Here is a 26,462-nt window from a genome sequence, read left to right as displayed (position 1 = left end):
ATTTTTAAAATTGAAAAAATGAAAACTATAGATTAAAAACCCCATTAATCATTCCCTCCTCTGGTCTCCTAGCAGTCTTTTCTTCTTTGTGTCAGCCTTCTAGGTTGTAGACTTTCTGGGAGAGGGACTATCTCCGATATTTATGCCTTGTGCAATGCAAGGTTCCTTGCTAGTACTCAGTAAATAATTAATAATTATTTCATTTTGTGAAAATATTTAGTCTAAAAGATCAGCTGGAAAAACCTCAGATAAAAAAGCAGCTTTTAAGCCAGTCTAGTCTCTGATGTGAGTTAATTGCTGTTAGGATTATTGTGTTCTTCAAAAAAAAGTTGTGCAATTGTGCTTGTATAACACCGACAGACCCCAGTCTTTAGCAGGTGGGATTGAACCAGGGACCTCTGGAGTTTAGTGCATGTGCCTTTATTGCATGAGCTAAAAGCCAACTGACTCTTAGCTAAGGCTAGAGAGCAGACTCAAGCTCTTTCTCTCGCTCTCTCTAAGTCAGGGGTTCTCAAACTGGGAGTCGGGACCCCTTAGGGGGTCTCAAACTGGGGGTTGGGACCCCTTGAGGCAGGGCCGGCTCTAGGCACCAGCAACACAAGCTGGTGCTTGGGGCGGCACATTTTTAGGGGCGGCATGGCCGGCGCCAGAATGCCGCCCCTAAAAATGTGCCGCAGCCGCCCTAGCTGACCTCCGCTGCTGCTGCCTGGGAGGGAGGGGGAGATCCCAAGCGGCCGCGGCGCGCGCCGCTGCTCCCCCTCCCTCCCAGACTTGAGAGCCTGGGCGGGAGGGGGAGAAGCGGCGCCTGCGCCGCGGCCACTCGGAGTCTCCCCCTCCCTCCCAGGCTCTCAAACCTGGGAGGGAGGGGGAGATCCCAAGCGGCCGCGGCGCGCGCCGCTGCTCCCCCTCCCTCCCAGACTTGAGAGCCTGGGAGGGAGGGGGAGAAGCGGCGCCCGCGCCACGGCCACTCGGAGTCTCCCCCTCCCTCCCAGGCTCTCAAACCTGGGAGGGAGGGGGAGATCCCGAGCGGCCGTGGCGTGGGCGCTGCTTCTCCCCCTCCCTCCTAGGCTTGAGAGCCTGGGGGGAGGAGGCAGGGCTGGGGATTTGGGGAAGGGGCGGAGTTGAGGCGGGGCCGGGGGTGAGGTAATTAAAAAACGGGGGGGGGGGGGGGCGGCCAAAATTGTTTTTGCTTTGGGCGGCAAAAATCCTAGAGCCGGCCCTGCCTTGAGGTTGCAAGGTTATTACATGGCGAGTCGTGAGCTGTCAGCCTCCACCCCAAACCCTGCTTTACCTCCAGCATTTATAGTGGTGTTAAATATATAAAAAAGTGTTTTCATTTATAAGGGGGGTCGCACTCAGAGGCTTGCTATGTGAAAGGGGTCACCAGTACAAAAGTTGGAGAACCACTGCTCTAAGTTATCTCATTGCCACTACATGGGATAGAACACCACACCCAGAAGGCATGTGGGTTACATAGTTCCCCTAGCTGAGGAAACATATCCTAAGCTTCAGAGACTTCCCAGGGGAAATCCTGGACGAGCCCCCAGTTGTTATGCTGATAGACCCCAGTCGTCAGGGGGTGGGATCGAACCTGGGAACCTCTGAAGCTAAATGCATGAGTCTCTACCACATGAGCTAAAAGCCAACTAGCTATTAGTTAAAGCTGTAGAGCAGACTTAATCGCTTCCTCTCTCTACGGGGTCTTGGTGCCACTAGATGGGACAGGACACCACACCCAGAAGGTGTGTGGGTTACACTTGCTGACTCTTTTTTTTTTAGTAGCTGCTAGAATGGGACTCAGTGGGCCTGATTCTAGAACTCTGTAGACCATCACAGAATCATCCCATACAAATGGAAAATTACAAGGGGCTGGGGGAGGGGAATTAATTTGATTACAGACCAATTACATCGGAGTAGTAATTTGAGGTGTGAGATCTCTGCAGAAAGTTGGGGTCAATGAGCCAGATTCTGATCTTACAAACCCTGATTTAAGCGCCTCCTAATGTACACAGGTGTAACAAAGGAGAACCAGGCCTAATAATCAGTTTGCATGTCTGCTAGCCACCAAAGGGTGTATCCCAGTTTAGGCCTGATGTGTCATTTTCATTGTGTTGCAGCCCTTTCTCTGTAGAGCCCTGCATTGGGACACTGGGTGTAGGGGAGACCATGCAGCTAACGGTAGAGTTCCAGCCGCTGGAGACAGGTGATCACTCCAAGGACCTGATTGTTCATTATGACACCGGTGAGTTCTGTGCTGTGTAAGTACTCCATATATTTGCAATAAAAAACCTGGGGTTAAAAAAGAGTTAAGGCTGGTAGCGTGTTTCAGTGGAGACCAGCCAATGCCCCAAAATAATATTAAAATGGCTTTATACAAACTGCCCCTTTTCAGACCTCGAAACATTCAAGTGCCTGGAAATGAACAGTCAAAGGATTCAGCCTGTACATATTTGTCTGCGCTGAGTACAATGCGATCTTGGTCCATGCCTGGGGTTCTGTCATGCTACATAGTGATGTAATCCTTCATCACTCGCTATTGCCCCCACCCATCCAAATGTAACTTTACCAGCTCGATTGTATCCAAATCGAAGTCAAGGTCAAAATAGTTGGTGACTAGGGGATTAATGGAAATGGATCCCTTGAATAGGAAATAGGATTTTGGAGTCTTCTAGTAACTTATTCTTTGGGGGTAGTTGGTGTGGGAAAGAAAAGGGGGCTTTTATCTACATTGAAATCTTTAAGTCCTTCATTTTAAACCAAAAAAGTGATAAGTTTAAACACTGGCTACCTGTTCCTCTCCTTATCCCCACATCTTCTGCATGTTCTTTGTTGTGCCCCTTCCCATTCCCTTGACTCCTTCCATGCCACCCTCCATGGACCCCTTCCTCATGTTTTCCCCCAGATGCCCCTCATACCAACACCAGTTTTGAAGTATGTAGAAGCTGAGGTCCCTCAGCATGCTGAAGAAAGTGCTCATCCCCTCAAAAGATCAGGCCCAAAGTTTGGTGTGATAGGGAAGAAACCGCGAAGGACAGGAGTAGAAGCTTGTCAGTTGTGTAAATCAGCCCAACATTGAGCTGGAGAACATGTTGCAGAATAAGTGTTACAAGTTACTTTGATTTGTGTGATGAGGCAAGTTAACACCCTTCTGGTCATCATGTTCCAGAAGGAATGAGGATTTGTGCTGGCTGACCAAATAAATCTCAGTATCAATAAAGAATCATTGGTGCATTTACCTTTGTCTGAAGGAGAGGTCATCTTCTGTCCCTTATTCCTAATTCTTGGTCCTGAGAAGCCTGAACTCCATTAATGCGGTTAACACCATGAAATGTAAGAAATTGTTCTATTTGTCCCAAATCTATATGGATTGGTAAGAAGCTTTGATGTGTTCAGACTAACCTTTCTAGTGCTATCTGCCTTAATGCCTTTATTTAATATTTGGCATTTTCTGGTACCCTGACTGAGAATTGTTCAGTCTTATACTTTCTTCTTTTGATGACACTGTCCTTTAAAAGAAAGGCATTAAAGTTCCAGATGGAAAGCAACTGAAATGCCTCATTTGTATGTGTGCACCATTTTCACTGCTTCCTTAATGAAGCTAGAGGATAAAAAACAAAGGACCAGATCCTTCACAGTGTAAATTAGAACTAGCTGAGTTGGAGATCTGGGTTGTGGGGAAAGAGGGGGGGAGTTGTATCCTTATGTATCAAAGATGCTAATGATAAAACTACCTGGATATTTTGAGAAATAGTGGAAGTGCCATGAGGCCTAACCACACACCATTTCTACATTGGTGTAACCCCTTTGATTTCAATAGGGGTAACACCTGACTTATAAATGAGATCAGAATCAGGCCCAGGACTGAGGTTTTCAATCTGATTCTTAATGCACAGAAACCCCCTTCATCTAATCTGATCCCCCACAACAGCTGGCATAGATGCTGGAACTAGGGGTGCTGGGGGTGCTGCTGCACCCCCTGGCTTGAAGTGGTTTCCATTATATTGAGGTTTACAGTTTGGTTCAATGGCTTCCAGCACCCCTAACAGCTGCTCCCCACAAAGGAGATAAGAGTGGACGGGCCACAGAGATAGATAGAACTAGTGTCTCACTCCCCCAGGAGGTGGTCCTTCCTCACTGGGGTTGAAATACATTCGAGGAGTGATGTGGGGGAAGCCTGCACTGCACGTTCTGTAGATAAATACAGGACTTCACTCCCCATCCCTGTGACACCTTTGAATAGCACTAAATTCATTAAAGCAAAACAACAGAGAGATAAAGAACAAGGGAAAAATTAAGGGATCATTTCTGTTGCTTTGTAGCATAAAAAGAAGTAGATGACTGCAGAGATTGATTAAATGCTTCAATTTCATTTCAGCTATTAATCAGTCTCAAAAGCTGCTTATTGCAAGTGTATTACAGAGCAGCCGAGATTCCATTACACAACCTAACACAGCAGACCCTTGCTAATGTATACTGCGCTGAGTCATACACCCGTAACTCGCAAACCAAAAGCAGGCACGTCTCTCTTACAAAACTGCACAACAGATCATTTTCTAGTGAAATACAAACTATAAAGACTAAATGGCACTTCAGTACATTGTGATGCATTTTCCTTGCTTTATTGTTTTTCTTCAATTCCTCACTAACTTATATTCTCGTTGGGTCTGCCAGTTGTTAGTGTGATTTAGAGAGGGGCTACCGTCTGTTATGTTATTGTTACATTATTTAATATCTGCCAGTGTTGAGCCAAATCTGTCCTTAGTGTCACTCAAGCAAGTGTGGAGCTTCTCATGTGGGAGGAAGTCAAGATTTGGCCCAGACGTATTAATTAGATTGTGAGCTCTTTGAGATATTCTTGAGTAGTTGGAAGGCACTTAGAACATAGTGGATGCTACTATAAATAACCATAATAATGTTAAAAGTTCTATTAATCAGGTCTTGCTACATGGTGAATTAGTTCATGGCAAGCCAGGGTGTGAATCTACAGCGCACCAGAGCCTGACGTGCACTGACTGCTGTACATCAATGTGCACTACGGAACTTTTACTGCACAGTAGCAGGGGCCACGTGGCCAGTGAGTGTGCCGCAAGCTAGCACACGGTAGATCCGCAGCCTGGCTTGCCCCACGCTAACTCGCCACATAGACAAATACAAAGAAAAGGTCCTTGCCCCAAAGAGCTTACAACATACAACTGAAAGTTGTGGCATGAAATGCAACTAATCGTTAGTCTTTTAAATGTTCCAAGCAGTGGGGCTTCCTCTTCTGTTGACTTTCAGTGGGACTTGTGCTCCTTAATCACTTTGAAAAATCCACTCCAGGATTTGAAGTGAAAGCAGTTTAAGCCCCCCTTAAGAGCCACTGAAAATCCCAGTTCATCACCCTGTATGGTAAGCAGCAGACTGCTCTAGCAGAGAGAATTCTCTGGGTCCAGTAGTACCGCTTTGGAAAGGGTTTTGCATATTCACTTTTTCTTAGCATATGCACAACGTACCTGAAGTGGCACGTGACCAGGATTCATCACTGAATTTGGCCTGCTGGTTGGACAGTTACAAAAGTATCCTTCCTGGCTTGGACATTGACGGACAAATTTCAGGCTTCTGCATATTGCTCTGGACAAATAATGTCTCCAGGGTTAAATTACCCCGTGCAGACCCCTAGCATGAGGAGCACATACTACTTTAGCTCTCTATAATGGGGCTTAAGTGGGATGTAAGTGTTGCATAGGCCTTGTGCAGAGGGGTCAGTTTCAATCACAGAGCTGGCGCTAATAGGTGCTGCTACATTCAAGAGATTCATTGTGCAGCACTGGAATTTCTCACAGTACTGACAGCACCAGAACTGTTGACTATTAGTCCTAGTATCTCTTGGGCTTCCAGTGCCAATATATTAATCTTTGTGGCTAATTAGAAAAGTCCTGACCATATGGTTCACTCAGCTCATTCACAGCCTGACAGATACCATATACTTAGATGACTTTATTGTCAACGAAAGGAGTAGTTGCTCAGAGGATTTTCTTATGACAGCATTGCAGCACTGCGAAACCTTAGCCAATTCCAGCTCACTTCCATGGGGGCAGAATCAGATGGTGATGGTGAAAAGTAGGAGAGAACAAAGCTGAAAGGAGAGCTGGCTCTGAGGATGAAAGGCATGATCAAAAACCTTTATTTTAAATAAAGATCAGTTGCAGTCCTGTTCTGCCTCCTGTTGAATGGAGATCTTCAGAAAGTGGCTTTCCCAAGTACATGAGTGATGCATAGTGTGACGGGTTGGACCCCCCTTCCTGGGTGCCGCCTGATGTACTGGGGTTTCACTGAGCCTGCCTGCTCCACCAGCCTGGGCTCCCTTACACGGTTTTCCTGAGCCAGGCTCTCCAGCCTCCTCCAGCACACACAGGGAGGGACACACCGAGCAGCAGAACCACACAGAGTCTGCAATCAGCTCTGCAGGGGAAGACTCAGCTAGCAAATTGCCCAGCACTCATGTGCACTCCCCCTTTGGAGAGTAAATCCCAAATTGTCTTGTCTTGCGCTGCACAGAAAACTGTACAGCGTAAGCTCATGAAATCCGCCCCCTCCCTCAGTGTGGGGGAAGAGATGCACAGGTTTTTACCCTCCCCCCCAGTTATGAATTGCACAAACTGGGTTTAAGAAAATAAAACAAGTTTATTAACTACAAAGAATAAATTTTAAGTGATTATAATGATAGCAAACGGATCAAAGCAAATTACTGAGCAAATAAAACAAAACACGCAAACTAAGCTTAATACACTAAATTAACTCATAGAATCATAGAATATCAGGGTTGGAAGGGACCTCAGGAGGTCATCTAGTCCAACCCCCTGCTCAAAGCAGGACCAATTCCCAACTAAATCATCCCAGCCAGGGCTTTGTCAAGTCGGGCCTTAAAAACCTCCAAGGAAGGAGACTCCACCACCTCCCTAGGTAACGCATTCCAGTGCTTCACCACCCTCCTAGTGAAATAGTGTTTCCTAATATCCAACCTAGACCTCCCCCACTGCAACTTGAGACCATTGCTCCTTGTTCTGTCATCTGCCACCACTGAGAACTGGTTAACAGTAGCAAATTCTCACTCTAAATGTTGTTTCAAGCAGGTTGCAGAGTTTCTTGAAGGTAAACTGCACTGCTTGCAGCTTAAATCTTCAGGGATTCCTTTCACAGGCTAGACCTTTCTCGCCTGGGCTCAGCCCCTGCCCTGCTCTCCCCCCGCCGCCCCCCCCCCCCCCCCCCCCGCAGCTTAGTTCCTTTGTTTCTTCAGATGTTTTCAGCAATCTTCCTTCTTGGGCAGGGAGGCAGTGGAGAAGAACCTTGATTACTTCACTTCCCTGCCATAAATAGGATTTACATATGGCAGGAATCCATTCTCTCTCTCAATGTGATCCCCCCCACCTCAGTGGAAAAATACCAGAAGTCCAAGATGGAATCCAGTACCAGGTGACATGATCACATGACCCTGCAGTGTCAAAGTAGCATCCCAGGAAACTTCTCAGGAAGGTGGGAGATTAACATCTTCAAAGTCCTATTGTCCTTCCTATTGGCCCATCTAGGCTGATTACATACTGTCTGGTGGGTGTTCCCCAAGTGTAAACATAGTTGTAATTGTTACATAGTCAATATTCCTAACTTCAGATACAGAAATGATACATGCATACAAATAGGATAATCATATCCAGTAAATCATGACCTTTCCAATGATACCTCACATGATCCATCTTGCATAAAACACATCTTAGTTATGCCATATTCATATCATAACAATATCTCTATGAAGAATATGGGGAGTAGTGTCACACAGCTCACTCAGGTTTGCAATGTAAGGCCTTGGCTACACTTGCGAGTTACAGCACAATAAAGCAGCCCTGGGCGCCTTAGCTCACTCCCCGTCCACACTGGCAAGTCACGTAGAGCGCTCTGACTCCGCAGCTACAGCGCTGCTGGTTCTCCACCTCGGCCAGTGGAATAACGTTTGCTGCGCCCCCGCTGGAGCGCCGCGGCGCCAGTGTGAACGGGGTGTTGCATTACTGCGCTCTGATCGGCCTCCAGAAACATCCCATAATCCCCTTAAGTCAAGTGGCCACTCTTGTCATTGTTGTGAAATCGGCTGCAGGAATGCGGAAATGCCCTTTCAAAGCTCCGTTTCAGAGAAGCCGGCTGCTTATCAGCTCCGAGGAAAAAGCAAACTTTTACTGTTTGCTTTGAGTGAGTGAGTGAGAGAGAGGCGTGGGGGGGGGGGGGGCTGAACTTACAAGACAGCATGCTGACACATTCTCAGCCCCCCAAAAACCCACTCTCTCTCCCCCCACATACACACAACACACTCCCTGTCACACTCCACCCCACCCCCACCATTTGAAAAGCATGTTGCAGTCACTTGCATGCTGGGATAGCTGCCCACAATGCACCACTCCCAATGCCGCTGCAAGTGCTGCAAATGTGGCCACGCCAGTGCGCTGTCAGCTGTCAGTGTGGACAGACTGCAGCGCTTTCCCTACCGCGCTCTCCAAAGGCGGGTTTAACTCCCAGCGCTCTACATCCGCAAGTGTAGCCATGCCCTTAGTCTAGCTGGAATTGCTCCCGAGTAGAGCTAGCCGCCGTCTGGGTATTTGGCAGATTTACACCCTACTTGTCTTGCGGAGCGTCTAGAAACCTGACAGTCCCTTCGTTAATGCTCCATTAAGGCAAATTTAGCCTGGTTCACTGTTATTAGCAGACCTGGGCTGTTGGCAGCTACTTCATGGATCCACGTGCACAGAATAAGAAAAGGGCTACTCTGCATCAGTTATTTGATGAATTGCTCCAAGGGCTGCTGAAAGAGCAGAGTCTCAGAGAATGCCCAGTGTTACTGTCAGCATTCGAGGCTTATAGCAGCCTTTGCCAGGCTGGATGAATCCTGCTGTACCCTGTGTTACTGCAGCCATGGAGTGTCCTCCTGGAAAGGAAATACCGCAATGGCCCTCCCATCGTGAGGTCTTGCAATCAAATGTTCGCCCTCCTACAAATTCAGATTGATTTCTGTCCTCTGTTTGGACCCAAACTAAGGAAACTTCAAAGAATATCATCTTGTGTGCACAAGCTCAAGGGCTTAGATGTGCCTTGAAGGTGTAACCTGGGCGTTCTTCTTTGAGTGCTTGCTCATGTCCATTCCATTGTAGGTGTGTGCGCTCGCCACATGCACCAGTGCTGGAAGTGTTTCCCTCAGTGGTATCCGTAGGGAACCAGCTCTAGCACCCTCTGGAGTGGTGTGCGTATACCTCAGTATAAGGGGCGCTGCCGGCTCCCCCCACCTCAGTTCTTTCTTACTGCCAGTGACGGTGCTGGAATGTCTCCTTGCTTTGGCAAGCGCTTAGTTACCCAGTGGTTTTCTCTTAGTGTTGTAAATAGTTAGATAAGTAGTTCTTCTGATACAAAATTACTAAAGATAGCTAAGACCCACACAGACTGCGAAGAGCTACAAAAGGATCTCTTAAAACTGGGTGACTGGGCAACAAAATGGCAGATGAAATTTAATGTTGATAAATGCAAAGTGATGCACATTGGAAAGCATAATCCTAACTATACGTATAAAATGATGGGGTCTAAATTAGCTGTTACCACTCAAGAAAAAGATCTTGGAGTCATTGTGGATAGTTCTCTGAAAACATCCACTCAATGCGCAGTGGCAGTCAAAGAAGCAAACAGAATGATGGGAATAATTAAGAAAGGGCTAGATAATAGGACAGAAAAGATCATGTTGCCTCTATATAAATCCATGGTACGCCCACACCTTGAATACTGTGTGCAGATGTGGTCGCCCCATCTCAAAAAAGATATATTGGAATTGGAAAAGGTTCAGAAAAGGGCCACAAAAATGATTAGGGGTATGGAATGGCTAAGCCCCATGCGTCCAGTGAGGAGTGCCGCCTCCACACGCTGGATGTGAGACGGGCTCTGGCTTTCTACCTGGAGTGGACTAAGCCGTTCAGAAAGTCCTCGCAACTGTTCATTGCCTCGGCCAAGCGCATGAAAGGTCGGCCGATCTCCACTCAGCAGCTCTCCAACTGGATCACCTCGTGCATCCGTTCTTGTTATGACCTGGCGGGAATCCTTCCGACACCAATTGTGAAGGCACACTCGACTCAGGCGCAGGCCTCGTCGGCTGCCTTTTTGACCCACGTCCCCATTCAGGATATTTGTAGGGCTGCCATGTGGTCTTCAGTTCACACGTTCACCTCGCATTATGTGATCGTCTCCCAGACCAGGGATGATGCCGGGTTCAGCAGGGCTGTGCTCCATCCCAAGGGTTTGTGAACTCCTACCCACCTCCAACAGGTATAGCTTGGAATCACCCATTGTGGAATACACATGAGCAATCACTTGAAGAAGAAAAGACAGTTACCTTTTCTGTAACTGGTGTTCTTCAAGATGTGTTGCTCACGTCTATTCCACATCCCACCCTCCTTCCCCTCTGTTGGAGTTGTCAGGCAAGAAGGAACTGAGTGTGGGGGGAGCGCGCAGCGCCCCTTATACTGCACCATGGAGGTGCCACTCCAGGGGTCGCTGGGGCGCTCCCCTACGGTTACTGCTAGGGGAAAAACTTCCGGCACCGGCGCACATGGCGAGTGCACATGGAATAGACATGAGCAACATATCTCGAAGAACACCAGTTACGGAAAAAGTAACTGTCTTTTTGTTCATTGTAATGCAATTCTTGATTCCTTTGATATCAGATAGATTTACAGTAGTTACCTGAACCAGTGACAGGGGCTAGGATAGTCTAATTTCTGAGCAGTGACCTCTTTTGAATCACTAGTTAATTTCTTTAATGTTTCTGTCCATACAGTTTTAATTTCTAGAGCTAGTTACAGTAGTGTTTTTTCTGCTGTTTTAGATGGGGCTGTTCCACTTGTTACAGAGTTGGCTGGGAACCTCTGTCTCTCTCCATGGCCCTGTGTATTGAGACAGATGGTCTGTCGCTGTAAGGGTATATGGAGGAGAATTATGTCTGAGTCTGATTTTAGATATCTGTTGGCATAACATTCTAGCTCAGAAAGCAAGAAAAACCTGTTACTGCAACACTAGGATTAGGACTTTCATTCCCTAAAGTTTGGAGATGCCAAACCCGGGTTTGCACAGCAACAGTAACACACTCACCTGTATTTGCATATCTCTGCATAATAGCGAAGAGCACAATAATTATGTGCCAAATGTGTTACTGGTGCAATAAGCAAATCTCCATTGATTTCAGTGGAGGAGTGTTAGCAATGAAACCGGGCCTCTATATGCAAGAACTGAATTATGTTTGCTGTGGGACCATTGTTCATTTAAAATCTGAGCCTTGGCATTGCATTTAATTAATTTTTGTGTGTGGAGTAACCACTGAGGGAGAGATTTGCACGCAAGTCCAGATCTCCTGTCACATGCAAGTGATCTTGGAAGAGTGTGCTTTCATTTTCCATTGCAGGTCATCACTGACTACAGCCTGTTGAACCTTTCATTAGTGGAAGTCGCCAGTGGATTCTTAGGTGTTATTAACTTAAGCCTTGGCTTCACTTGCAAGTTAAAGCACATTAAATCAGCCCCGGGCGCCCTAACTCCTGAGGTGTCCACACTGGCAAGGCACTTAGAGCGCCTGGACTCTGCAGCTGGAGCGCCCCTGGTAATCCACCTCTATGAGAGGCATAAAACTTTCTGCGCCCTGGTTGAAACGCCAGGGTGTCAGTGTGGATGAGGTGTTGCATTACTGCTCTGTGATTGGCCTCCAAAATGTCCCACAATCCCTTGAAGTCAAGTGGCCACTCTCGTCATTGTTTTGAACTCGGCTGCAGGCATGCGGATATCCTCTTTCAAAGCTCCGTTTCTGACAGCCGGCTGCTTATCTGCTCCAGGACACAAAGCAAACCATTACTGTGGAATGCTCCTGCTGCAGAGGCAGGCGTTTGTGCGTGTGTGCGTGTGTGTGTGTGTGTGTGTGTGTGTGTGTGTGTGTGTGTGTGTGTGTGTGAGAGAGAGAGAGAGAGAGAGGTGGGAGGATAGGGGCTGATGTCGGGGTTTCCCCCCTTCCCCTTGCCGCTGTCTGAACTTACAAGACAGCATGCTGACACGCTCTGCCACCAAAACACAGTCTCTCCCCCCACATACACACAACACACTCCCTGTCACACTCCCCCCTCCCCATTTGAAAAGCATGCTGCAGCCACTTGCACACTGGGATAGCTACCACAATGCACTGCTCTCTGTGGTTTTGCAAGAGCTGCTAATGTGGCCACGCCACTGCGCTTGCAGCTGACTGTGAACACATGGCAGCGCTTTCCCTGCTGCTGTCTCCGAGGGCTGGTTTAACTCCCAGCGCTCTACGTCTGCAAGTATAGCCATAGCCTTAGTCATTGCTGCCTTGAACAGCGTCTGAATTGTTTGACACATTTTCCTTCTGATCAACCAGCACCTGCTTGGAAAGGCGAGAGCTGCTTGAAGGATGGATTGATTTGTTAACTGGTGTATTGTGCATTTGTTTACCAGGCTGTTGCGATGAAAGTCCTTGCACTTGTTTCCACGTCTGCCAAAATTGATATTTCAGCCAGGCGGGTACCATAGCTCATCATTATCACATCAATAATGGTTAAAAATAGGCACCATCATCCTGTATATACTGCAGCCACGTCTTTCAGAGCTTTCTCATTCTCTGATAGTTCTGGGCTCTTCCTCAAATATATTCTGAGAGATTCCTCCACTCTGCTTGGTAGTGAAGCCTGTTCCATGACTCCCAGTAATTCCAGTGATACGTGTGGTTGACTTGCAGGAGACATCTCTGCTTCCCAACGGTGGTGCAGAGCAACTGATGGCCCCCTTTTGTCCGCCCAATTAAAGAAAGGGCTAGGATGGGGGGTACTGCTTTTCCTGTCCCAAAAACTGGTTGGAGCATAGCGTTTAGATCAGAGCGCTGCCCGAGGACAGCTCAGCTTATCCTGTTGACCAGTATTGTTTCATTGCTTCCTTGTACTGAGTCCCCCATCTGTCTGTCTCCAGCTGGTGTCTCTTGTCTTCTACTTAGCTTGGGAGCTTCTGGGGGCAGGGACCATTTGTTTATTTTGTGTCTGCACAGGGGTCCTGGTCCACGGCGAGCACCTGGATACTACCGTAATACCAGTAATAAATTGAAGAATTTCCTGAGCTTTCATTCCAGCCTGGAAAACAATTCTTTAAAACTGTCGATTTTATCAGTGGCAATTATTAAAGAATGACTTTTATAAATGAGCAATTGCTGAAGGCCAGCGTAAATAATGCAGTGATTTAACAACGTCCAAAAGAGGCTCCTGGATACAGGCTGGTGGGAACAATATTGCAATTACGTGCCTGTAGAAGTCTCTCACTTCAAGAATTGTAACTGGTGTACTACCATGAAGGAAATTTGAGTATGGCCTCTCCTCAGCCCAATGCAGATCAAGTAGATCTCTGAGGCAATGCAGTTAGTCTCCCTGGAAGTGAGAAGGACCAAGTCCCTCATTCTTGAGCATCCCCTGCTGGTGACTCTGGGGATGGTCCAGTGAATAGGGCGTAGGTTTGGGAGAGTTGAGTTCTCTTCTCCTTTCTGCCACAGACCCCCTGTGTAATCATGGGTAAGTCAGTTCCCTGTCTGTACAGCAGGGAGTATAGAGGATAAAAATACATTAATGCATGTGAGGTGCTCACATACTGTGGTAATTGTGGCCATATAAGTACCAAACCAGACAGATATGGAGCCATATTAATGCCCATCTTAGTGACAGGCTATAATTTTTATTTGCATTTCCAGTAATAAATTGTGAGGACTTTCTCATACCTGTAAATCTTCAGCTGCATTTATTGCTTAAAGAGGTGACAGCAAAGCCTGATTAAACCTTTGAAAGCCAGGACAAAAAGAGTTAAATCTGACTTTCCATATTTCCCAGGCATTCAAAACTTCAGACATCTGCTCATGTTAGCTTCTTAAGAGATTTTCATTACAAATCACAGCAAAAAGAAGGTGCTAAGGAATAAAGGAGCAATACATATCAATGAAGATGAGAAAAACATGCAGCATATTATTCAATATGTCTGTCTAATCACTCTGTTCATCCTCCCCTAACATCTGGAGTAGTTAATGATGAAATATTTGCTGCAAATTTAATAAAAATCCCAAATTAATTTTGGAAGTTTGTCCGATGGTTTTCTCATCCATTCATCCAAATAGGCATTCAGATAAACAAGGTGAAAGTTCTTACGTCTGGTAGTTCTGGGCTGGCAGTTCCTGTATTACTAGAGGAGTTCTCTGGGATTCTGTATCACCTTGTTTATTTTACACATTCAGTTGTTTCCTATGGCATAGGAAAGATAATTAGGTGGTTCGGTCTCTTATTTAAGAAGGAAAAAGGTACCATGATATGCTAAATTGCATGTGTCTATAGGCTTGCAGATAAATGCAAACTGCAAACATACCTTGGTGCCTGCTGTGCCAAAATATCTTTCAAAAGCCCCACGTTCCAGTTACTGTGGGTTGCTAATGTATCAAAAGTCCCTTTTGATTTAGATTTCCAGCATAGTTTCCTAACTGGCTGTTGAGTGAGTTTGTCTTTTATATGTCCTGACTCTATGTAAATAATTGATTTGACAGTATCTAAGGGCAAGATGATTGACAGTCCCTGTAATAAGGATGTATTCTGTAAATAAGGACAGGCTGACATGCCCAGTTTCAGTAAACATGTGGTTTCATGGCTTCAAAAACATCCCAAACTACTAAACTGCAGAAATCTACTCTGTCAACTGAAATTCTCAACTGCTGTTACAGTCAAGAGATTTATTTTCCTTATATATTAAGATACAAAGAGTCCTAAATGAAATGTCACATCTAATTTGGTGCCCAAGACATGAAGCCTGCAACTGCCCTCAGCTAACCCTGACAGCTCCATGCTTGGTGTCAATTCATCTGCCTCGCAGTGAAATCCACAGCATACTGCTCACTCACTGGGATCTGGGCTCTCGATTGTATATTAAGCTATTAATGGCTCCATATATTGAGTATGCTTTCAAATGCATCTCTTGCAGCAAGAGTTACTCCCGTCAGCCCTGGAGCTTTCAGTGGAATCCCTGCACTTTTTACCCAGGCCGACACTTTGAAAAGAGAAGATTGTGGCACAGAGCCTCAGCTAGTGTAATTGGATGTGGGGCCGTTGACTTCTATGGAGCTCCACTGATGATTTATACCAGCGGAGTATCGGGTCTCCCCTGAGCTTTTGACATGTGCCCAGGTCCTGTACACAAAGCCGGTGCACATGTCACCTGTACCTTGGTGTGCTCCATCCCCCAACTTGTGGCCTGGCATGTGCTAATTGGGCATGCTCACTTTCAAAAATGTCAGCCACTTAGACTCTTCTAAACAGAAATCTACTCGTTTTCTGCGATATATTGTCTGTTATGCAAGCCAGATCCTACACTCAGGGGAGAAATAATCCTCTCTCCTGTCAGTCTGAACCACCCTGTGTCCCAGGTCCTGTCAGTGTAAGGTGATCAGGAAGGGGGGCATCGCAGTGATCAGCTCTGATCCATGAAGTACACCGGAGGCCCTGAGCAAGTGGTGTCTAAGGTGGGACTTTTCAAAAACACCCAAATGATTTAGGAGCACAGATCCCATAGACTTTCAATGCAACGTGTGCGCCTAAAACACCAACACACCTTTGAAAATCCCACCCTAAACTATTAGCAACCTGGGGAGTGGACATCTCCACAAAGCTCCAGAACTGGGGTCCCACTCATTGTGGTCTCAGTGTACCATCACTGTGTACTCTTCCTTGGAGAGAGAACATGAGTACATCCAGTAGTGAGAGCTGAATCCATGTTGCTCTTGGTCATGTCTGCCATGAGGATATGTTAAATATATCAATTTATTTCATTACAGATCCATCCATATTTAGGCAAAAAAATTCACTTAGTGAAGACCACTGAGTTTCTGTCCTTTGCTCTGTCCTAGGTGAGGATATCCACATAAGTTTGTATGGAGCGGCCACAGACCTCAATGTCAGACTGGACAAGAACTCCTTGACGATTGAGAAGACATATGTTACTTTAGCAAACCAAAGATCGGTGCTTATACACAACCGAAGCGACATCATTGCACACTTCCAGTGGAAGGTCTTTGTTACTCAAGAAGAGGAGGAACGACAGAAACTAAGGTTAATTTGAAAGATAGATTGAGATAACTGGCTCTGTGGATGAGGGGAAAGCAGGGAACGTGTTATTCCTTGACTTTAGCAAAGCTTTTGATACAGTCTCCCACAGTATCCTTGCCGGCAAGTTAAAGAAGTATGGGCTGGATGAATGGACTATAAGGTGGATAGAAAGCTGGCTAGATCGTTGGGCTCAACGGGTAGTGATCAATGGCTCCATGTCTAGTTGGTAGCCGGTATCAAGCAGAGTGCCCCAAGGGTTGGTCCTGGGGCCAGTTTTGTTCAATATCTTCATTAATGATCTGGAGGATGGCATGGACTGCACCCTCAGCAAGTTTGCAGATGACACTAAACTGGGAGGAGTGGTAGATATGCGGGAGGGTAGGGATAGGATAAAGAGGGACCTAGACAAATTAGAGGATTGTGCCGAAAGAAATCTGATGAGGTTCAACAAGGACAAGTGCAGAGTCCTGCACTTGGGACGGAAGAATCCCATGCACTGCTACAGACTAGGGACCGAATGACTAGACAGCAGTTCTGCAGAAAAGGACGTAGGGGTTACAGTGGACGAGAAGCGGGATATGAGTCAACAGTGTGCCCTTGTTGCCAAGAAGGCTAACGGCATTTTGGGCTGTATAAGTAGGGGCGTTGCCAGCAGATCGAGGGATGTGATCATTCCCCTCTATTCGGCATTGGTGAGGCCTCATCTGGAGTACTGTGTCCAGTTTTGGGCCTCACACTACAAGAAGGATGTGGAAAAATTGGAAAGAGTTCAGCGGAGGGCAACAAAAATGATTGGGGGGCTGGAGCACATGGCTTATGAGGAGAGGCTGAGGGAACTGGGATTGTTTAGTCTGCAGAAGAGAAGAATGAGGGGGGATTTGATAGCTGCTTTAAACTACCTGAAAAGGGGGTTCCAAAGAGGATGGATCTAGACTGTTCTCAGTGGTACCAGATGACAGAACAAGGAGTAATGGTCTCAAGTTGCAGTGGGGGAGGTTTAGGTTAGATATTAGGAAAAACTTTTTCACTAGGAGGGTGGTGAATGGGTTACCTAGGAAGGTGGTGGAATCTCCTTCCTTAGAGGTTTTTAAGGTCAGGCTTGACAAAGCCCTGGCTGGGATGATTTAGTTGGTGTTGGTCCTGCTTTGAGCAGGGGCGTGGACTAGATACCTCCTGAGGTCCCTTCCAACCCTGATATTCTATGATTCTATGATTGTTTTCAATCTGACACTCAGTCTTGACTAAAGCCCATGTTCAGTCATTCCTGTTCTTGAGTGGATTAGGGCAAATTAAATTTCACTCTAACCATCCAAGGCTGGGAATGCTCCACTGGCCTCTAGGGCAGTGGTTCTCCGCATTTTCCATACTGGCCCCACCTCTCATACAGCCTTTCTGTTTATCACCCAATAAATGCCATGGATGGACGGTTTCCATATTGGAATGGCTGCACATTTCTGTCATAAAACGTTAGCAATGACAAAGCCAACGTCTAAAAAATGTCTCTACCAATGAGGCATCTCTTTCCTAACCGTAGCCATTCTTCTTCCCTGGGCCCCGCTTGCCTTTCAGACTGCTCGCACTCCATAGGAAGGGTAATTTAAGGGCTTGGCACGTTTTTGGAACACTTTTCTCCTGTCAGTGAGAATTTATAGCTGGAGAACACCCAGACTTAACATGTGGGGAAAAAGGTGGTTCAGCCTGCAGCAGTGACCTGGGGATGTTATTGCTGTTGCCATCCCCTGCTGAAGGCATCAGAGACTCATTCTTCAAAATGTCATTGCAAACAAATGGACAAAGGGACATTTCAAAGTCTCGACGAAGCCTGTGCTTTGGCATCCCCAGAACTGGGCACTTTTGGGAGCTCTAGGTTTTCCACTTGCCAACAGCACTTGTTTGCACATATCAAATAGCTTAGGGCCGCCTGCACCCCTCTGTTGAGGGGAGGGGAGCAAAGGCTGGCTGGTGGCCACAGAAGGATACTTGGGAGTTGCGTGGGTTTTGTCTCTGTGGGCTCCATCTGGGGTACCCTCCCTGACAGAACAGCCAGACAGCCTTTCCTGGTCCTCAATCATATCACAAACTTTAAAAGAAGGCCAAAGAGAGGCGGGAGTGAGGTGTGTGTGGGTTTCTCTCTCGGAACTCAGGAGTTAGGGATATCCTCCCTGCACACATACTCAGCACCTGAGATTTCACTTCCCTTTGCAGGTATGAGGTCATGGCAGAAAGGTATAAGCGTGTATGAGAAGTGTGCTGGGAGAGTAACTAGTGTTCTGCTGCTCTCGTAGGCTTGCTCCGTGTTTGCATGGCATTCCATTCTAGTAGCAGTGAGAGTTGCTAGCACAGAACAACAGTGCAGCAAGAGACAGAGAAAAATTGCAAGGACATATGGCCAGCAAAAACGTCCCTAGGTCACAGGGCCAGTATGAGGGGAAAGTCCTGCATAGGTGAGCATGGGACAAAGATCTCATCTGGGATAAAATAGAGGGGGAGGGGAACTTTCTTCACTATGGGACGGCTGTTGTCATATGTCCAGTTTCAACTGCACACTAATGGTTGCACTTAACAGCTTCAGAGGTGAATTTGGGAATTGCATTGAAAAGTCTAGGTGATTTGGGGATCTCGTCTGTAGCTTTTCATACTTGGATGGGAGTAAGTGTCAAAAAGCTCCATGTTAGCCACTGATGATCCGGGAAGTGCCTTAGACCAGAGCCAAGTTTTTAAAGGCTTCTGAGCAAATAAAGATCAACATAATTAGGTCAGCCATGCCTTGAAGGGCAGAACTAGTTTTCCACTGTTCTCTGTGTTTAATTACATAGTATATGACTTCTGTGCAAACTCACTGTTCCAAAAGAAAATCTAATGACCTTCTGTTTGTATTTCCCTCCCTGGTTTCTTCTGCACCCCTTTATGTTCCTCCATCCCTAGCAGGCCCCTAAATGGCCCCTCTAGGAATGGCAAGGTTTCCCTATAGCCAAACCCAACCAGGATTTTGTATGGGATTTTCTGATAACTTCCAGGTCAAGATTCCATTCTGGATTGTTTGCTTTCTACTAGTGGTGAGCCCAGTGGGCTGGCCTCCTAGCACACCCCTACAGTACAACACTCCCCTGTTTGCGGTGATTCTCCCACAGGGGCATTCACAGGAATTTAAATTTGACCCCTTTAGGGGGGGCACAGAAGCTTGCTCTCCCCCCTCCCTTCCCCGGCCCCGGGATGAGCTCAATCTTCCCTCCCTCCACCCTGCCCCTCTCCTGGTCCTGGCAGGAACTCAATCTTCCCTGCCTCCTTGGCCCCAGAGCCAGAGAAGTTCTGTGCCCCCAAGGATTATTGGGGGGCCCATGCCCCTGCTTGCCACCCCTGCACACACTCCTGTTTCCCCATCTTGAAAGATCAACTTGGAGGCTCCTAAAGATGAGAGCTCCAACCCATACCTTACCAGCTGCTGGCAACCTGCCCTACAGACCCCTCACCAAGTGCCCTGCCCTGCTGCCCAGCTGCCAGCTTCGTTCAGGCTCAAAACACATGCTATAGGGGATATTGTGCTGAGCTTCCCTAAGCACACACTGAGATCAGCCAACTGTATGGAACCCAAATATCAGGAGTTAAACCGATTTGGTTCCAGGGCTAGTTCAAGCCAATTGGGGGCCCTTGTGAAGCCATTTTATTCAGCTCATCTGTCTGCAAGGCTAAAGGTTGAGCATGCATCTTCTATACTCCACCTGGTCCGAATTCTCTCCCGTGCCAGCTGCAGGTTCAGTGGAGCACCCAGAATGGAGAAAGGAGTGTTTGTGGAGTAGGGTTGCCAGCTGTCCAGTTTTCGACTGGAACGCCCCGTCGAAAAGGGACCCTGGTGGCTCTGGTCAGCACCGCCAACTGGGCTGGTAAAAGTCTTGTCAGCGGTGCTGCGGGGCTAAGGCAGGCTAGTCCCTATCTGTCCTGGCACTGTGCTGCACCCTGGAAGCGGCCAGCAGGTCTGGCTCCTAGGCAGGGGGGCCAAGGGGCTCCGCACGCTGCCCCCACCCCGAGCACCGGCTCCGCACTCCCATTGGCCAAGAACCGCGGCCAATAGGAGCTAGGGGGGCGGTGCCTGTGGGCAAGAGCAGTGTGCGGATCCTCCTGGCCCCCCCGCCTAGGAGCTGGACCTGCTGCTGGCCACTTCCGATTCACAGCACGGAGCCAGGACAGGAAAGGAGCCTGCCTTAGCCCCCCCGCTGCACTGCTAACAAGGAACCACCCTAGGTAAACCCGTGCCCCAACCCCCTGCCCCAGCCCTGAGCCCCCCCTGACCCCCTCCTGCACCCCAAACCCCTCATCCCCGGCCCCACCCAAGAGTCCGTACCCCCTCCTGCACCCCAACCCCCTGCCTCAACCCACAGCCCCCTCCCGCACGCCGAATCCCTCGGTCCCACCCCCAGCTTGGAGCCCCCTCCTGCTCCCCAAATCCCTCATCCCCAGCCCCACCCCAGAGCCCACACTCCCGTCCCAGAGCCCTGACCCCCTCCCACACCCTAACCCCCTGCCTCAACCTGCAGCCCCCTCCTACACGCCAAATCCCTTGGTCCCAACCCCCAGCCTGGAGCCCTCACCCTCCTACACCCAAAACCCCTCATCCCCTGCCCCACCGCAGAGCCTGCACCCCCAGTTAGAGCCCTCACACACCTCAACCCCCTCCCCCAGCCCAGTGAAAGTGAGTGAGGGTGAAGGAGAGTGAGCCACCAAGGGAGGGGGAATGTAGTGGGGGGGCCTCAGGGAAGGGGTGGGGAATGGGGCAGGGCCTCGGGGAAGGGGCGGGGCTAGGGTGTTCGGTTTTGTGCGATTAGAAAGTTGGCAACCCTATTGTGGAGAAAGCTGGGGGTTGGTGCATGGAGGTTTCCTATTGAACAGATGCAATAAAAAGCAGGATGCGCCCAAGGGCACACATTATTGTCCCCACCGAGGGTGACCAGACAGCAAATGTGAAAAATCGGGATGGGGATGGGGGGTAATAGGAGCCTATATAAGAAAAAGACCCAAAAATCGGGAGTGTCCCTATAAAATTGGGACATCTGGTCACCCTATCCCCACCAAGCTCTCCAAACACAGCATCTTGTACTCCACACCATATTGACACTGCAGGATGAGCATAATCATCACACTAGCATTCCAGCCTGGTTTCTGCGGAGCAGACAAGACCCAAGAGGGCAGCATTGTCTAGACCAGCCCTGCTTGGCATCACAACATGATGTGTTTGTTGCCTGGCTGGAGGAGTGTGAAGGCACAAACCCATCACTAGGGAGGGGCGGCAGGAGAGAGCCGACCACATGGCAAAGCCCTGACTGAGAGCATGAACAGAAAGAAAGAGTCAAGGCTAGGGGACATGCCCAGGAAACCTTGCACCCTGGAACACAAAGAAAAGCAAAGGACTGGCCACTTATCCGTTCAGCCAGCTCTCTACTGCTACCTATGTCCTGGGGACTATTCTGGGAGGGAGTCTTGGAATTATCACACAGTGATATAGGCTGGGTTCAGGGGCCCTGAATTTTGTGGCAGGAAGCTATCCTGATACACAGCATTTTAGATCAGCTGTAGAGAGAATTTTCCTATTGAACTAATGCAGAGCTAGTCCAAGGGATATTTTCAGCACTGGTGTTGGTGACAGGGTCCGCCTGAGGCTCTGTCTGTGTGAAGTTAGCACTAACCATGAGCGAACTGTCTTTCTAATTGTATTTGACTTTTGAAGTGCAATAATCACTGTCCTTCTGCTTTCATTTCCCTGCCCGTTTTGTTACATATGGTGCTTTGCACTCGCTCCCACAGAACTGTCACCCTGTGGCTGCTTCTAGCTAGGAAAGTGGGGCATGCAGCACCTCTTTGATTGGATACAGCAATGTTCCAAGCAGGAAGAGACTTGCCATAGAGACATGGAGTGTTAAGCTTTCCCCTGCCCAGCCCAGAGAGCGTTACTCCATGAAACAAATGTTTGCTGACCAGCTGTGAAAGCAGGGTCACCATCTATGGCAAAGGGGAGGGAGCCACCTCTTCTTTTTCTCCAACCCTCCCTGGCTCTAGCCAAAAATATATTTAATTCCCCCCCCCCATGTTCCTACAGGTAGGTAAGGATAGTTAGACAACCATGCATTTGTGAGCAAATACATATGGCAGGAAGGCAGGTCTAGTAGTTTAAGTATAGCAATAGCATAGAATAGCAAATATGGCAGGCGACCAGCTTGGCTTAACAGAGAAATAAACCTTCAGTGAGCTTAAACACAAAAAGGAAGCTTACAAGAAGTGGAAACTTGGACAGATGACTAGGGAGGAGAATAAAAATATTGCTCAAGCATGCAGGGGTGTAATCAGGAAGGCCAAAGCTGGAGATGCAGCTAGCAAGGGATGTGAAGGGTAACAAGAAGGGTTTCTACAGGTATGTTAGCAACAAGAAGGTGGTCAGGGAAAGTGTGGGCCCCTTACTGAATAGGGGAGGCAACCTAGTGACAGAGGATGTGGAAAAAGCTGAAGTACTCAATGCTTTTTTTGCCTCAGTCTTCACAGAAAAAGTCAGTTCCCAGATTGCTGCACTGGGCAGCACAGTATAGGGAGGAGGTGAGCAGACCTCAGTGGTGAAAGAACAAGTTAAGGACTATTTAGAAAAGCTGGACATGCACAATTCCGTCGGGCTGGATCTAATGCATCTGAGGGTGCTGAGGGAGTTGGCTGAAGTGATTGCAGAGCCATTGGCCATTATCTTTGAAAACTCATGGCAATCGGGGGAGGTCCCGGATGATTGGGAAAAGGCAAATATAGTGCCCATCTTTAAAAAAGGGAAGAAGGAGAATCCGGGGAACTACAGATCGGTCAGCCTCACCTCGGTCCCTGGAAAAATCATGGAGCAGGTTCTCAAGGAATCCATTTTGAAGCACTTAGAGGGGAGGAAGGAGATGAGGAACAGTCAACATGGATTCACCAAGGGCAAGTCATGCCTGACTAACCTAATTGCCTTCTATGATGAGATAACTGGCTCTGTGGATATGGGAAAAGCCGTGGATGTGATATATCTTGACTTTAGCAAAGCTTTTGATACGGTCTCCCACAGTATTCTTGCCAGCAAGTTAAAAAAGTATGGGCTGGATGAATGGACTATAAGGTGGGTAGAAAGCTGGCTAGATTGTCGGGCTCACTGGGTAGTGATCAACAGCTTGATGTCTAGTTGGCAGCCGGTATCAAGCAGAGTGCCCCAGGGGTCTGTCCTGGGGCCGGTTTTGTTCAACATCTTCATTAATGGTCTGGATGATGGGATGGATTGCACCCTCAGCAAATTTGCAGATTACACTAAACTGGTGGGAGAGGTAGATACGCTGGAGGGTAGGGTTAGGGTCCAGAGTGACCTAGACAAATTGGAGGACTGAGCTAAAAAGAAATCTGATGAGGTTCAACAAGGACAAGTGCAGATTCCTGCACTTAGGAAGGAAGAATCCCATGCACTGCTACAGGCTGGGGACCAACTGGCTAAGCGGCAGTTCTGTGGAAAAGGACCTGGGGATTACAGTGGATGAGAAGCTGGATAGAAGTCAGCAGTGTGCCCTTGTTTTCAAGAAGGCTAATAGCATACTGGGCTGCATTAGTAGGAGCATTGCCAGCAGATCGAGGGAAGTGATTATTCCCCTCTATTCGACACTAGTGAGGTCACACCTGGAGTATTGCATCCAGTTTTCTGCCCCCCACTACAGAAAGAATGTGGACAAATTGGAGAGAGTTCAGCGGAAGGCAAAGAAAATGATCAGGGGGCTGGGGCACATGACTTACGCGGAGAGGCTGACGGAACTGGGGTTATTTAGTCTGCAGAAGAGAAGAGTGAGGGGGGATAGCAGCTTTCAACTACCTGAAGGGGGGTTCCAAAGAGGATAGAGTTCAGCTGTTCTCAGTGGTGGCAGATGACAGAACAAGGAGCAGTGGTCTCAAGTTGCAGTGGGGGAGGTTTAGGTTGGATATTAGGAAACACTATTTCACTAGGAGGGTGGTGAAGCACTGGAATGGGTTACCTAGGGAGGTGGTAGAATCTCCATCCATAGAGGTTTTTAAGGCTGGGATGATTTAGTTGGGGTTTGTCCTGATTTGAGGAGAGGGTTGGACTAGGTGACCTTCTGAGGTCTCTTCCAACCCTGATAGTCTATGATTTTATGATTCTAAATATAGAACAGGGGAGCTGAATTCCTAGGGGCTGCTCCTAACTACACAGACTAATTATGGAATCTTGGACAAGTTGCTTAAGCTCTCTAACTCGGTTTTTCAATCTGTATAATGGAGAGACCTACCTCACAGGCTTAATTCCTTACTGTTCACAAAATGCTTGGAGCTCCTGGGATGGACGGTGCTATAGACATGGGTAATATTATTTCATTGGGCAAACCAAATATTGTCTGTTTATCCTGGGAAAATGAGGAGCCGAAACAGGGATAGAAAAATCAATGGGACTTGTGCCTCTAAGTTGCTTTTGAAAATCCACTCAGTCCTTATCCAAATATTATCCTTTCTGATGATCACTGCTGCTGTTGCCCCTGCCAGTGATAATGGCCTTTTTTGCTGTGCTGAGCTAATTTATCCTACCTGACTGCCACATGCAGCACTTCCTGGAGCTGGGTGTACATGCCATTCTGTCGGAGGGGGTAGGTGGACTCCACATGTTACCATCAACTGGTAGAAGCTGTGGAGCAATAGGAACGTAGACACACAAGTCCCGTTGACTTTCCCACTGTTATTCAGGGGTCCTGACTTTCAAAAATCCTGTTCTTCAGCAGCGTCAAATGGGGAGGTGTAGTGGGGTGGTCACCTGCTCCTGCCCTGAGGGCAGGGCCGGCGCCAGCGTTTTTGCCGCCCCACGCGGCGGGGGGGGGGCGGGAAAAGCCACGATCAGCAGCACTTCGGCAGCAGCTCTACCGCGCCGCTTCATTCTTCGGCGGCAATTCAGTGGCAGGTCCTTCCCTCCGAGAGGGACTGAGGGACCTGCTGCCGAATTGCCGCCAAAGAGCCGTACGTGCCGCCCCTTTCCGTTGGCAGCCCCAAGCACCTGCTTGCTGCGCTCGTGCCTGGAGCCGGCCCTGCCTGAGGGGTATAAAGATAGCCCTGGGAGAGGGCTGTTGCAGGGGGAAGCAGCTACTGGGCTGATTGGGGAAGCAGCTGCAGCTGGGCCACGCCCCAAGCAGGCCTCAGCTGGCCCTATATAAGAGGCTGGGAGCCAGGCACTTAACAGTCTCTCTTTAGCTGTAGAGGGAGATGGACCTGAGCAGAGTACCTGAGTGGAGCAGGGCTGGGGAAAGGCAGAGGAGCTGGGGAGCTCCAGCCTGGAAAGCCCCAGGCTGCAGCCTAGCAGAAGGCCAAGGGGTACTGGGGATTGCAGAGGGCAGCCCACGGGTAGGCCAGAGCAGCAGGTCCAAACCCAACCTTGCCAGTGATGAGTAGGCTGACACTGCAGTCTGCCCCAGGGCACGGGGGCTAGACAATGACTGGCAGTAGCCTTATACTGAGGTGAGGTGGAGGTAGTGGGTGGGGGTTCCCCTGAGTGGGGAGACCCGGAGAAACAGTGGGGGTACTGCCAGGGGGCAGTACCCACTGAAAGGGTCACCTGGGGTCCTGGAGGGACACTGGGGCCAGCGGTAGCGCGACACCAGCCGACGGGGCGCTCCGGAGGCTGGAAGCTAATTCCCTGAGATGACCAGCAGGAGGCGCCTCAGGGGTGAGTCCCGGAGGTTACAGGAGGCAACTGGCAACTGAGCTTGGAGCAAAATTCCCCATCATGCCAGTGTGGAAACCAGTTGATTCAGTTACCTCCTCTGTAATGCCGTGGGGTGCTTCCTCATGCACCACACAGCAAGTGCCATCCCCCATGCATCCAAGTGACAGCCTTTAGCAATACCTTGTTTATTAAATTATCTGCTTCGTTTGTTTCTCTCCCTTTGGTTTCAGGCTCTGTTACCAACTGCAGACCCAGGAAGAGGATGGGACTGATCCATTTCTGGAGGAATGCAATGCAGACCCTATGTTCCGAGAGCGCCTTTCCATTCTCTCCCGCACCTTCCAGAACCACAGGGCAATGATGCAAGGAGACTCCATGTTCTTCTCTGATAATATCTTCGCTATTGAGCCAGTGGTAAGTGATAGCAGACTGAGAACACTCCCCAGAATGGATCAGACCATAAACAATAAAGACATTGATTAGTTGATGTACTGAGGATGTCAGCTTTGCAAGTTTTGCAGCTAGATTTGAAGGGCACATTGTAAGGTCATTTCTGAACTGGGGTCTTCCAGTGGATGATA

The 26,462-nt window shown here is 48.4% G+C and overlaps 1 protein-coding gene across 1 annotated transcript in view; it reads left to right on the top strand.

The window, feature by feature from the left end:
- The window catches only part of HYDIN (HYDIN axonemal central pair apparatus protein), a 383,856-nt gene that overhangs the window by 34,711 nt on the left and 322,683 nt on the right, over nt 1–26,462 (top strand). The window contains 3 exon segments of the mRNA XM_065416810.1: nt 2,118–2,242; nt 15,977–16,178; nt 26,112–26,295. Of these exon segments, the coding sequence (XP_065272882.1) occupies nt 2,118–2,242; nt 15,977–16,178; nt 26,112–26,295 (511 nt within the window).

Source organism: Emys orbicularis, chromosome 14, assembly GCF_028017835.1.
Source record: "Emys orbicularis isolate rEmyOrb1 chromosome 14, rEmyOrb1.hap1, whole genome shotgun sequence".
NCBI lineage: Eukaryota > Metazoa > Chordata > Testudines > Emydidae > Emys > Emys orbicularis.
This window is presented reverse-complemented; position numbering and strand designations above follow the sequence as displayed.